Raw genomic sequence first — 14,456 nt, forward strand, 5'->3', positions numbered from 1 at the left:
TTATATGTAGAACAGAACAGAGCAAAACGTTTCTTTCCAAGACGGTCATTGTCTCATTTGGTAAAACAATTTACAATGGCGACATAAAGTAGAAATTACACAATAAACACACTTTATGTAAAACAATACATAAGGATATGGAAACAAGTTACATGGACATGCAGACATAATGTGGTGCACTACTAGTTAATATTTATCTTTGGTTTCATACGAGTGGTTAATTCACAAACTAATTATTTACAAACAAACGAATGACGGATAAACCTTACCTATACAGATAACATGCAGTATAGCGAACTACAGTATTTCTTAATTCAAATATTTTAAATATAAACAGACATATATTTTTAACGGTGTAGACATGAGAGTTTATTCTGCAGTAACCTGCATTTACGTCATACCCATAACGCCTTTCCAACCAAAATGAGAATAATACTTTAATTTTTGGTTCCTAATTTACAAAATAATGAATAATGTTTTAGAATTATCATACGCCTTTAGATCATTTTAATAACTTAACAGGGTTAAACTCAACCTAAGATTCACACACGTTGGATGATGATAATTTGAGTTTGATAAAAATATTAACTACACATTCAATTGTGAATTGTACTTTCATAGTTTATTGTTTTTTCCGTTGGCATATCTTATACATGAATATAAAACGTATTTTTTCAAGCTCAAAGCTATGTTAAAATCCTCAAATTTTATAAATGATGGAAAAAATTGATTTGCCGTTGTTTTTTGTGGATCAAGGCAAATAGGTTATTCAAGGACTTGTCTTCAAGCTTTCACGCCAACGCTTCCCTTTATTGTAATTCAGCTACAAGTTCGGTATGGACTTTTGCAACGGACAGCGAACGACTTCGGAAGGTTCATTGATACTATTATATGAGGTATCGTTATCTTATACACGATGAATACTAACTGTATGTTGTTGTCTTAGCCATGTTTCAATAATATATCATACTCGTAGACCTTACGTAGCTTACGAGTGTGCGGGGACACCAGAAAACTTACGGGCAGAATCAATGCAATAAATTCCTTACGTTTTTTTTTTTTATTGAATAATATCTTAAGCCCAAAACGGGTTTTAACCCTTTATATTTTCTATCCATAAGGAAAAGAACACCGATTGCGTAATCCTTACACGGCTTCGCAAAGCATATTCACATTGCATCCGCATTTCTTACTATTGCATTCTGAACAAGAAAAAATATAAACATCGAATTTCTACAAAGTACTTTTCAGTTGTCACAGTCGCCATTTTATGTGTGGGCAGTCTTCAGTCTACAAAATCGCTCAATGTGTTCAGAAATCATAATGGCCGAAACAAACCCGAAAAAAAACAACTTGCCAATTTTAGTGGTGAATTTCATTTATAAACAACGTATAAAGTGGTCGAAGTTAAAACTTATAACTCTTCATTTAACTGGATACTTATTTGTGGACATCATTGCACTCAACATGACTTTATTAAGTAAAACTCATATTTATCTTTGCGAACGCGTGTCCAAACGCAGAAATATATTTATTTTGATAGATAACTCAAAACTGTGTTGAATTTGGTTTTCAAAAGTCAGTTTTTATATATAAGTCATTTTATAAATAGAATCACGTTACTTTAACAGTTAAATTTTGTTCATTTCAGTTTGATTTGAAAGTCAAAATATGTGTTTAACCCCTTGACAATTATAGAAAGGATATAAAAGAAAGAAAACCCTGTGGTTACACCTGAAAATTTACGATCTTAAACCTTAACTATTGACTTCGGAAGGTATATGGTTACTACGTGTAATAAGTTATGTATCTTAAAATGTTTAGTCATATTGTTCAACACTGGAAATTGAGCACCTGTATATAGCCAGGGTTAAGTGTTACGGAAATGACGTCAGTCTAGCCACGTGGATGTTTAGGAGTTTAGAAGACTTGTCGACAGTGTTATTTATAAAACAAAATAATCTGCTGTCCGTTACATTAGGTATACACCCTCATACATCACGTTTAGGTCCCTCATAAGGAAATTATAATATCATATTTAAATTGTTGCCGAAGCATACGTTACGAAAACTTTCATAGTATATAATTATTTTTTAAATAAAGTATTCGACTTAATGCTGACCATTTTTTAGAAATGACGCTTTGAGACGAGCTTTCGTCCAGGCCGTATGTTAACAAGAAAAAGTAAGATTTTTGTCTAAACCGATATCTAAAGCGAAAACCTTTAAAAAGTATTCTGTTCCCATTTTTTTCATTTTCTAACTTTAACCATCATCTTTTGAGAATAATCTTGCTTTTAACTGATTGCATTTAAGGAATAGAAATGTGTGACCGTTCAGGATCTAAAAAAGGTGTAAGTTACATCATTTTTGTCACACTATTACTAGAGACCCGAAAGTAAAAACAATGACGTCCACATAATTGGATTTATTTCAAATTGTTTTCCGTGATAATCGGAGTGATTGTTGCAAATTATGCTTGTTAATTTATGGAATGAATTGCGTGACTGATGGTGCAAAGGTTAAGCATGCGTTGAATGTCCTCACATGCTATTTATCTTTAAAACATCGTTTTATTTTATTGGAATTCGAGAAAAGAACAGTTTCAATTCGTATGTCATTATCCTCCATGTTGTAAAGGTATCCTGTGTTTGAATTATGTATGTCGCCCTAACAATGTTTGTGATGTCCATGGGCATATGCATGTCGATTTTATGAAGACATTTTGAGCTTTAAGTGGTTATGATTCCTGGTTGTGCAGTTCCTTTTCCAACAACTGGACCATCCTTGTTAAGCAACAAAGCGGGCCAAACGACAAAGTCTATAAACTTCCCGGATTTTGTATACTGATTGAAAATATTTTTGTCGAAGTGATCGCCCTTTTTGGCAGATTTAAAATCCATTGGCGGCGTCTGAACAACCATCATCCACCCAATGAACAAACACTTATTTATGAATGGTTTCAAGGAGGACAAACACTCCATTTGCCAGCTTGCATCCATGTATGCCTGTAAACAGGAATCAGACTATATTTGACTTTTGATATTGCATTTGATCAATCGTATAATTTAAAGGATTTAATGGCGTGATATCTGATGTTAAAAGATGTCTATGCTTATATCATAAGCGATTCTAAAATTAAAAAAAACAACAAAATTTGTGCACCTTTTGCACAATAGGGAGAATTGAACCTGCCACCTCTTTTCTCAATTGCTTCATCTGCTTATCAACATGAACAGGATCAGCCTGCTACAAGGAAACCAAAAAAATCAAATCGAGATGTGCAAGTATATGTAAAAATGTCTATAAAATTAAATCCAGACAACACATTGTTGGAATATAATTGATTAAAAAAAATTAGTAGCTAGCTTTACCACTCGGTTGTAACGACAGCAACTACATCCTAGCATGAGCACATATGCAGATTATACCTGCGGAGTATCATCTGTGAATGTTTTACTATCCAAAAAGTTTCTACGTTTAGGCTCCCATCTCTTTTGTAACTGCATGTCCTCGCCGCTTGTCAGCACCAAACACTTCTGTATAAAAATGAGTGACCCGTAAGACGCGATAACGAGCAAAGCTCGCTGCAACATAAATGCAGGTCAATTCTTAGATGGAGATCGCTTTAAATGAATTCATCTTATTATTTCGAACTTATTAACTGTTCTGTTACCTACCTTTCCACCAGTCACGGTAACGTGGCTTGGTACAGCCTGAAAAAGAGAGTTAAAATACAAAAAGTATAACTGTGTGTTTTATACCCTTTAAAACCAACGTTTTTAGAAATATTTCCTTTATTATTTTATATTTTCAATGAAATATGGAAGGAATATGTATGCTGTGAATGCGCTACTGAATGCCGTTAAAATACATTTCTAAATTTAGATTTTTAGATTTAGATTTAGATTTAGATTTTCAGGAAGCGTTTATTTCGATATGACTTATATATTGCAAAAATCAAACAAGAATATTGCATAAAATACATGTTGTCAATTGTGATAACCTACATATCGTGAAAGATTTAAGATATTCATTATGTCCGTTTCAAGAAAAAAAATCAAACTGGAGACTTGATTAGTTTATAATGGGAAATTTCTACTGTAACATCAAAATAGAACTGCGTGTACAATTTTAGATCCTTCAAATCAAACTCAAATATGTTAATACTTTTATCAAGCGCGATTATACAGATTTGAGAAAACTTTTGATACATTTGAATCAGCAAATATTTTCTTTGTTCTTCAGTATGTGAATCACTTTCTTGATGTATTCACTGGATACCATAGTGCCCCTCGTGACCCTCTGTATATATTCACTTTTATTCGTATAAAAGTTCTCCTCTACCAGACATAAGGCAACATGAAAGGCAGAAAAACGTAAAATATCTAATACCTCTAATATAGCAGAGTTTCGGTATTCTTCGAATAAAAGGTTAACTGCATCTTCTCTTTTCTGCAGTATCAGCTGGGCTTTTCTCTCACAAAACTGGAACGTATTCTGGGAGACACAGAAAACAAATAAAATACAAACATGTATATTTAGCATTAAGGAACTATCGGAAGTGTGGTTGTCCCGATGTATCTTATATGTTTAAAATCGAAGAGATTCTTTAATTGTCAATTCGATAACTCCTACACTTAACACATTCGTAACAACTTACCTTGAGCGTTAGCTGTAACGTTTCAACAGCATCTGCTTCGCTGTATCCACTGTGTGTAAGACTTTCATATGCTTCCGTCCATTCGTTGTCATAAAGCTCACTATACTTCTCACCGAGTTTCTGTGGTCGGTTTGGGTCGCTTAGGTCAGTGATATTTGGGTTGTCTCGAGTGAGCTGGTCACCAGCAAATTTACTTAACCTAAAATAACACGTGAATGAACAATGCGTTGATTTTGTAATTATTGGCGTAGAATGTTGTCTATGGGTATCATTATAAACTTAAAACAATACGCGTCTCATTTTGTTTTTATATTCATATTAAACACTATAACAGTTTCTATCATATTAAAATTATTTTCCTAAATCGTTCTCCTAAATGTACGTGAATAGGCAATAGGTAATAATTATTACCGTAAACGAAGGCGCTCGTTCTCAGCTTTCAAAGATTTCAGTTCGTCCTTCAACCTTTTTGCCTCTTGCAACATAATTGCATTTGACTCTTCATGTTGGCGACATTCATCAGGGCATTCAGCTTAGATCTGCCAACTATTTCGAAATCTTCGGCATCTTCCTGACCTTCATACTTGAAATAAAGAAGAGTTATTTTTAAATAAAAACGATCTTGCACACAATCTGGTTTCAGTTTGCTCCGCATCCCGAGTCTCATACGTAATACTGTTTCTTTCCCGAGGACCCGTTCTTCTAGAAAATATACAGGAGCATATATCGGTGTGAAAATAATATGTGCTCACAACTATAATTTGGACTCTCAGTTTATATTTCAGGACATACGTGATCCAAGGGTCGCATTTAAGTGGATTTGAAAGTTAAACACTGTACAGTGGTACTAAAAAGGGTTTTAACTGTCATGTTGATTCCTCAGGTTAATGCATACTTTGATAAAATTTACCTTTTGTGTTTTTACTTTATTCGGGATTGTTGGGAAAAGAGTGAGATTGCACACACAAACTGGTTTAAATCCCCGGTAAATTTATATTTTACTGACCGTTCCAAGGCGGTACCTAACTTACCTTAATAAACACACCTATTTTTAATATAGTATAAATGTACTGTGTTGTTTGTGGAGTTTTGTGTTCTTGTTTCATGTTTATTGTTTATGATTGTTTGTTTTTGTGCTCTATGTCTTGGCGTCTACCCTGTGCCATTACACGTGGTTTTTGTTAAAATTTTGACTACTGAGCTTGTTTCTGTAGTTTTTCATATAAATATTCTACTGGAATCTGAGCCAAAGATGCACCGAAAGGCTCCGGGCATTGGCGTCGACAAAACTATCAGGGATTGCTGTTGGATCTGAGAATGCGACCTGTTGCAGTCGTTCAAGGGTTGCTGAGACGGGAGCTTCATAGTGCTTCAACTACAAGATGTTTTGGGATTATATGTATAGCTGTAAATATTCCTACAATCTCAATGAATTGTGTGAACTATTGAAATAAAATTCACACAAGCATTATGGTTGACCGTTTGACACCAATAGCATAGGGCTAAACTGAGCTCCACGCCATAAGTTAGCCACAATTCTTAACAAAGATATAGGTAAATACGCTATCAATGCTTTTCCAAGAATACTAATAAAACACAGTTGAATTAAAATTGCTATTACAAGAAAATAAGTTTTGAAGTCTGAATGAAGTTATCTTTTTTACAACCGGATCCGCCGTTTTAAAACATCATAACTCTTATATTAACCCGTGATTGACTCGCTTTAACATTTTGTTACTATGACGAAACTAGGTGTAACCTTAAATCTTAGTAAAACTTGACAGTTAATACTTACCATTTGTCGAAGATATTCCAACGCCGCTTTCAGTTCTATCAGCAACTCTTTCTTTATAGTGTTTGATTTTTTGATGTTCCTTTTGAGTACATTTATTTTCTCCTGCCATACCTTTAACTTGTCCTCAAGTTCTTCCAACAGTTCTTCTTGACATTGTTTACTGTTGTTAAACATGCTAAAATATGCCCCCGTTCTGCTTAACAATTTAATATATTTTCACAATAAAGTACATGACGCTTTAATATCAATTCAAATGTAACATCCTTGTTATTATCTTATTAGTATATTCAAGATAGAAACTGATAACAAAGTTATCACGCTTTATCATGACACACTGTGCAGATAACTCAACATTAGGTTTACTGGCTGTACAACGATTGAAGTTATACGTAATATCTCACTTTGAATACTGCTGTATTATGGATATTATTTCTTCTGTTTTAGCTCTCACGTTTTGTTTTGTTATCGTAATTTTATTTCATTTCATGGAAAAACAAAGGACTCAATACCCCCTCCCCCCTCAAACTTAAATATAAGTGTGCCAAAAGCGTCATATGCGATACAATGTGATGGAATATCACTATCATACCAAGCAACATGTCTAGTTCCGAGCAAAACAGTGTTGCATATACACTTAGCGTTCAATATTGAATCCATGATTTACACAGTATAAATCTCTTTGTGTTGAGCAGTCGTACGTAAAGCCAGGAATCACTGATTCACCCGATTTCTATTTATCTAAATCAAAGCACTGAGAGTGCTGAATGTGGCAAGCCTTGGATGTTACTTATAATGCGGAGACCTTGTGTTGAATAAAAGCGAAAATCAAATATCCAAATCCTCAAACATCAAAACCATTTGTTCAAAGTGCAACAACTTAAAGATGCACTCTTTCTCCCCAAAAAGAATGAGCACAATTACAACTATTGCTTTAGTATTCCAAAAAATATGAATAAATGTCGAAAACAATGGTTCTTATGAATGATAGCGAGTTTAATTTGAAAGAAAAATGCATAAAACACGGTATTTCTACCTTATGAGACTAAACTAGATGACAGTAAATCTTTCAGCATTCACCAATCATTTAATATTATTAGGTTTTCAGTTATTCAATACTCAGTTACAATCTTGTTATCAGTATTCAATACTTTCCATAAATGAATTATGTCGTAAGTAGTTAAATATTTATCAGTCAAAATTTATGTTTGTTATACATAGTATATATTGCTTTTGAATAAGAGTGTCACTTTAATTTCAAATATGCGCCGACATAACGTAAAAACATCCGTTTACGAATTATTCATTTGAAAACATTTACATGCAATTGCATATACTGTTGATTCTTACAATATTACCCAACAAAATTCCCAAAACATTCTAGAAGATGTATTTGTCAACCTCAACTTTCTGTTAATAAGAAAGCTCGCCAGCATTTGAAATTTGACCAGAAGAAAGATAACATCGGAGTTTCTGTGCCAGTATTTAATAGTAGAGGAGTTTCCGTTGCAATCGTAGATAGCAAAGTTGTTTATGTGGAAATTACAGATAGCAGTGGAGTGCCCGTGAAAATGTATGATAGCAGAGGAGTTTCTGTGGCAATGCATGCTAGCAGATGAGTTTATGTGGCAATGCATGATAGCAGAGAAGATTCTGTGACAATGCATGATAGCAGAGAAGTTTATGTGGAAATGTTTGATAGCAGAGAAGTTTCTGTGGCAATGTTTGACAGCAGAGAAATGTTTGTAGCAATGTTTGATAGCAGAGAAGTTTCTGTAGCAATGTTTGATAGCAGAGAAGTATCTGTAGCAATGTATGATAGCAGAAAAGTAACTGTAGCAATGTTTAATAGTGCAGGAGCTTCTGTGGCAATGTTTAATAGTAGAGAAGTTTCTGTGGCAATGTTTAATAGTAGAGAAGTTCTTGTGGAAATGTTTGAAAGCAGAGAAGTGTCTGTAGCAATGTCTGATAGCAGAGAAGTTTATGTGGCAATGTTTGATAGCCGAAAAGTTTCTGTAGCAATGTTCAATAGCAGAGAGGTTTTTGTGGCAATGTTTAATAGTAGAGAAGTGTCTGTAGCAATGTTTGATAGCAAAGCAGTCTATGTAGCAATGTTTGATAGCAGAGAAGTGTCTGTAGCAATGTTTGATAGCAGAGAAGTTTCTATAGCAATGTTCTCTAGTGCAGGAGCTTCTGTGGCAATGTTTAATAGTAGAGAAGTGACCTATATTCTTCAGTTTACTAGGAACAACCCATTTATACTCCGTAAACATTTTTATGAGTGTGCTGCATACCGAACAGGCATTTCAAGGGAATTCTACAGAATTGGAAAATTCGCCCATGGAACCTCAATGCCAGATAAGTAATTCAAAAAAATTCGTCACTTCTTATTTCTAAACTATATAGAATGTGGAAAACAAAGTATTGCATTTCAATGGAGGGCCATCTAAATATACATTTATATTTCTACAATACATAAGACTGTTATTTCTATTCAGACCTGAATGACATGATTGATTGACTGATATCATTAGTCTAAACTTCTTATGACAAGGCGCAGAGTAACCACACCAAGTTATATTTAGCATGGTATACTTAACCTTCGTTCGAAGATAATCCGACGCTGTTCTTATTTCCCCCAGCAAGTACTTCCTTATAGATTCTGAACTTTTGATCTTCCCTTTGAATGCTTTTATTTTCTCCTGCCATTCGATAAACTTTTCCTCAAGTTCTGACAACAGTTCTTCTTGAGTTTGTTCACTAGTGTAAAACGTTGATCCATTTCGTTGTGCACTTAAAGACGTTCCCATAATAAAAGGTTTAAACAAATTTTATTATTATATGCGCAAAAAAGAACATACTGCTTGAGTTTGATTTAAACTATTACTTCCTTCTCGTTGTAAGATACTTAATATAGAAACTGAAATAAAACTTTCAACGCTTTATCAGCATGTAATTCGACCTCAGGTTTACTGACTGAACATGTATTTACTTTATACGTATTACCTCACTGTTAAGAGATTTAAGTTAACTATTTGATTTCATCTCATCTAGTGTCTAATGCTAAATTGAGGCAAATGATTTATTATAATACAACGCAATGGAAAGCACTTGTTTACCAATGGACTATTTATTCTTAGTGGAATATCATTGTTGATACAGATATCTGCATAAGATAACGTCCAAATCAAAACGTACCCGTATTATGATCATAAGTCCCAAAAACATACGTAAAACGTGTAAATTTTGAAAGTGAGCGTATAGTAAACCTTTTAATATTACGCATTTGTTAAAGTGTTTGCAGGTCTAAAAGGAATATTGACAACACGCATACACCAGAAGCAGAATTTAACATGATATATCGCACTTAAAAATAAACAGCTAACATGTTAAGGTGTTCCAGGGTGCACTGTAACGACGCATAACAGCATCGCCGCATAAACGAAATCGACCACGTTTATGCGGTGATTTTCAACGCATAAACAGGTATTTCTTTTGTGGCAAAAGGGCACACTTTCGCCGCATAAAAAAACAATTAAAACACATACTTGTACAAAACTGGTTGATAAAGTTTCATCAAGATCGAACTTAGTTTTTTTCTGTCCATTTAACCAAGCTTTGAACTAGACTTTTAAGTTTTAGAGACGTACATTCTGACAAATATTTAGTAAGGTCGGTTTAAATGTGAACCAAACCAATTTATCTTTCTGCGAAAACGTTTGAAATGACGTTTGATCCGACTAAAGGTTTTAAGAAGTCAATTGTTAACGACGGACAAACAACAGAAATCCATTAATCCTCACAGCTCCACATGTGCTCTTTGTGCTCAGATTATTTCCTTGTCAAGAACTACAGATAATTGTGCGATTGTGAAATTTATTCACGTCTAGGTCATCAGCGTACATCTCTGGTTACCAGGGCAACGTATGTTTGTAAAATATTTTACTATATATATATGCATGTAAACAGGGTGCTAACAAAGCACATTTAGTACAAAATGTCTAGCACAAAGTTACTAATGATGTCCCTAAAACAATGTTACAATAACGATTCCATGGGCCAGACTCAAAACCAGATATAAAACCTCACCCCAACAATAGAGTGTAAACATGCTCTAGAAAAATTGGACCGGATACTACCAATCATATTATTTTACCAAATATAATTATGATATTACGTAGTTTCTTATACCAAAATCCATACATATATAATAATAAACAACGCTTTAATGCTGTATGAAAATAGTTGTTAATCTAAATAATATAACGCAAACTCATTCCATATATTCAATTTAGACAATTGAAGAAAGTAATTGTGAATCTATTCTCTCCTCCTCGATTCTTAATTCATGCATCTTATCCCATGTCCTTTCAATTGGACGAATATGCATATCGCTACAAAACTCAAGTTCTTATTTGTCACTTCAACAAACTGACCTCCGATCAATATTGACCGTAACAGATAGACAATACTTATGTGAAAAACTAGTGGCTATGTTTAGTTAACAACATGATGATTGTAAAGGCAGACATTATTTTGTCCGTACTTTTTTAAACATGGTTTACTTTGGTTGCAAAACACCCTTGCATACAACGGAGCCTTTTTCATGTAGCATCATAACTGGCCAAACGATGAAATCAACAGCTATCCACTTCTTGTGTACACTTTGAACATGCTGGTGTTGACGTCGGTTCCAGATTCAGGAACGAAAAATCACATCTGTGGATTTTGCACAACCATCATCCAGCAAACGTAGATACATTTGTTGATGAAGGGTTTCAAATCTTTAACACAGCATGCATCCCAACTTGCCTCAATATAAGCCTGCAGTGATATAAAATACATAAAGCCTCGTATAAACCAGCAAACATAGTGTGCTTAAAAACGTTTGCTGAGTTTTTTTCAAGAGATTTGCTCTCGGGTTTTAAACTCTTAAACGAAATTTTCAAACGCAATTTATGTAGCAAAAACACTGAAATGCAGACACTTTTGAAGTTAAACTATTTTCCTTTTTTCTACGTACCAATGTTACATTCGGTAATGTAACCTATTCAGTTTAATTGATTTTGAAAACTAAATTTAGATACATACATTAGATATAATAAATATAATAATAGTGGTTTTATGGTACCATTTGGACAACTGGCAACATTGATTCCGACATCTCCTTTTGAAGTTTCTTCATTTTGCCGTAACATAAACAGGCTGAATTTTCTGCAAAAGAAAATAACTTTTACACTGTATATTGTCGATAACGTAGAATTGGGTAGGGGCAGGAACTTGATGCAATCTCACGTAAATGTAATCAAGGAAAATCTTACCATGTTACAAGATTAAGCTAACAACAAAGTAACAACCAGTCAATTGTAACCTCGCCCCCCCCCCCCAGATCCGGGGGTATACTTGGGATACCCAGGGGAATGGGCCGTGTTTTACCTTTCAGGTGGCACCGCAGTGCCGGGTGAATGCAGTGGTTTTGTCTTCGCGCCAAATATAGCGGGGAATGGACCTTACCTAGAGTCCCTGTGGTGCGGGGGCATTTGGCGGGGATTTTACCAGCGGTTCAATTGACTGGTGCATTAATATATCAGCATGTTACAAGTATACAGGGTAAAGGATTGAAGCGATAGCTTAGAGGTAATATTAAGACTTCTCTCCTTATTCATCAGATTTTTTCATAAATTTTAATATAATAGGAATACTATTTGTCAAATAAAAATTCTTCAAATTAAGCTGTTTACGTGAAGCACGTTCGCAAATTCGGCTTTTTCAAACCATGTCGTAAAATAAACAGTAATAAAACGCCGATCTGACAAATGAAGAATTTAAACTGTACAATATGTTGTTGGTTTTTGTTATATTTGGTTTATGCGGGGATATCATCTTTACATCAATTTAGAATTTAGATTTGGTTTAATCGCTTTCAAAATGCTTTGTTAAATCACTTTGTGGCATTCCTATATTTCGGATTGTTTAAAAATCGGACAAACAAATGGCTGTACGATAACCATGTTTCGATATCATGATATCGCCGGTCTTCCAACGTTAAATAACAAAGTAAGAGTCTGAGAGTCCGTGAAAATTCCTCACATCTGGTAAAATTCAGAAAACTGCGTAAAAAATGCTTACTAGTATTTAATCGTTATATTACCTGTTTTGTATAAAACTTAATCAAAGTGTGGTAACAATAATTGGTTTTCTATATTTTTGTGCAATTTTGAGTACCTTCCCTCCCCATGCCCCGAAAAAGCCCAAATATTTGACTTTCCTCCGAGTGTGTGTGTGTATGTGTAATCTTTTTTATACTCGCACTCGGGCCTATTCGGCGAGTGCTCCAATAAGATTGCTAGTCATTTTAGGATTTTGGAGCATAGTGCACAGTCATAATGTAACGCTGGTAAGAGCTACCCTGGTTCTTCATCGTGTACAAGTGTATAGCACTGTCACACGGCATTCCCATTTAACACACATCCCGGAAGACGATTAGTATTTTAGTATTGCGGCGGGGAATCGAACCTGCGACACCTGGATTGATAGTCAAGTGTGTTACTACTAGACCAAGGATCCGCCGTTAAAAAGATCAGCTCTTTAAATACCGCAGAACAGAAGAGGGCATCGACTCTTCGATCGACACCAAAATTGTGCTTCGAAAACAGTTGATCGATCGAAGAATTTGCGATCGATATCGCATAAAAATGAATCGACTCGGTCTAAAAATAGAACCATTGAATGATACAAGATGGTGGCTATATAATTTTTCTCAAAGCTAAATTTTAATTTACTCAGCAATGAAACGACTTATAGGAAAGCTATGCAGATACCTTAAAATACAATACAATGCTACAGTGTATGATTATCCTTGAGTTTTACAACAAACAGTTACATCCCTTAGTAAGAAATTAGCCATGCAAATCATGACTTGTTGGTGATAAAAAAAATGTCAGACGGATTTAAATTTACCAGGTTAAAACCAAAAAAAAAACGTGAACTAATTTTGCAAAAATATAAAACTTACGAATTGAACAGTCACCGTGAAATTCTCTTATAAACGCGTACTTTACGGCTCTTTAAATGTGAGAATTTGCAGCGAACTGTTAGTTGCACAGATTATGACTTTGCAATAAATCATGCAATTTTAAACCAGAGACAATTAATCTGTGGATACCACATATGAAATGTGTAATGACTGCTACAAAAATAATGAACATGACATTTACACCATGAAGAAAATGAGCTACTAAGCATCTTTCAAGACAATGCATTTGTAAAAAACATGGGTACAGCATCACACTCTGCGAATCACGGATACTCTCAAAAAAGAAGAAGTCATTATTCAATACAAACAGTCATTTTAAAGGTAAGTCTACTTGATTAACATGAACACCACTGTCCGTTTGTGCCGGGGCACATGCATATTAACCAGTGCGCATTCGTGATCTATTAAGTTACTCACTTATTAAGCCAACTAATGATTAAATTGAAATTTGTTAGTTGCATTCGTTACTCAATGGAATATTAGCGGTTAATATCTGCTTACTGCATTTTTTGGTATAAGAGTTTTATTATCAAAAGTGAATCTGTCCGGTTTTCGCATTGGCAGAGACATGTGCATGAACACATGCTTCCTTAAAATCGAATGGGTAAACCCAAAATTTGAAAGGAACTGTACAAAAGAAAAACATATTGGGTAGGCTGTCATTCTGCATTTATTATGGAGAGTTTTGGCAGAGTTGGCCCTAAAGCCAAGCCTTGAATGTTTTCCAAATGTCGTTTGTCACTAGCTGAGTGTGTCATTAGTCTCAAAACCTGATAAATATACAGAATACCTTATACATATTTAAAACGTCGTCCGAGACATTCTTTTTTTAGTAATACTTCAATACAGTTTCCTTAACTTTCAGGAAACCACAAAACTGCTTACGTTTATCTTTTCATTATGTAGTTTTTCTAATAAATTGTTACGAATGGTAATATATACATATAATGCATTCACCTTTCAAAG

At 34.3% G+C, this 14,456-nt stretch overlaps 2 protein-coding genes across 4 annotated transcripts in view; both read right to left on the minus strand.

Moving 5' to 3' along the window:
* Nucleotides 1-9,349, minus strand: part of LOC128227578 (uncharacterized) — a 49,380-nt gene extending 40,031 nt beyond the window's left edge. Inside the window, exon 1 of the mRNA XM_052938246.1 lies at nt 9,055-9,349. Within this exon, the coding sequence (XP_052794206.1) occupies nt 9,055-9,264 (210 nt within the window). The 5' untranslated portion in view covers nt 9,265-9,349. The remainder of the gene's footprint in view (nt 1-9,054) is intronic.
* On the minus strand, nt 2,415-5,245 carry LOC128227580 (uncharacterized). Of its 3 annotated transcripts, none has more exons than XM_052938251.1 (7): nt 5,074-5,245; nt 4,663-4,861; nt 4,395-4,499; nt 3,680-3,715; nt 3,431-3,586; nt 3,165-3,248; nt 2,415-3,007 (listed from the first exon to the last, which is right to left on the minus strand). In XM_052938251.1, the coding sequence occupies exons 1-7, from the start codon at nt 5,145-5,147 to the stop codon at nt 2,732-2,734; spliced, it is 930 nt and encodes a 309-aa protein (XP_052794211.1). In that variant the 5' UTR covers nt 5,148-5,245; the 3' UTR covers nt 2,415-2,731. The 3 variants fall into 3 exon arrangements, with proteins under 3 accessions (XP_052794211.1, XP_052794213.1, XP_052794212.1); XM_052938253.1 differs by having other exon boundaries at nt 3,431-3,538; nt 5,074-5,206; XM_052938252.1 differs by having other exon boundaries at nt 3,165-3,245; nt 5,074-5,206.
* Nucleotides 9,350-14,456: the final 5,107 nt, after the last annotated feature.

Source organism: Mya arenaria, chromosome 3 (genome assembly GCF_026914265.1).
Source record: "Mya arenaria isolate MELC-2E11 chromosome 3, ASM2691426v1".
Taxonomy (NCBI): Eukaryota; Metazoa; Mollusca; class Bivalvia; order Myida; family Myidae; genus Mya; species Mya arenaria.

What these genes read in the sequence shown, in the direction of transcription:
- LOC128227580 (XM_052938251.1), bottom strand. Translation starts at nt 5,147, where the DNA reads ATGTTGCAAGAGGCAAAAAGGTTGAAGGACGAACTGAAATCTTTGAAA. An exon ending in GAAACTCTGCTATATTAGAG is followed by an intron (nt 3,716 to 4,394) that starts GTATTAGATATT and finishes TCTCTTTTTCAG; the next exon opens with GCTGTACCAAGCCACGTTAC. An exon ending in TCACAGATGATACTCCGCAG is followed by an intron (nt 3,249 to 3,430) that starts GTATAATCTGCA and finishes GTTTCCTTGTAG; the next exon opens with CAGGCTGATCCTGTTCATGT.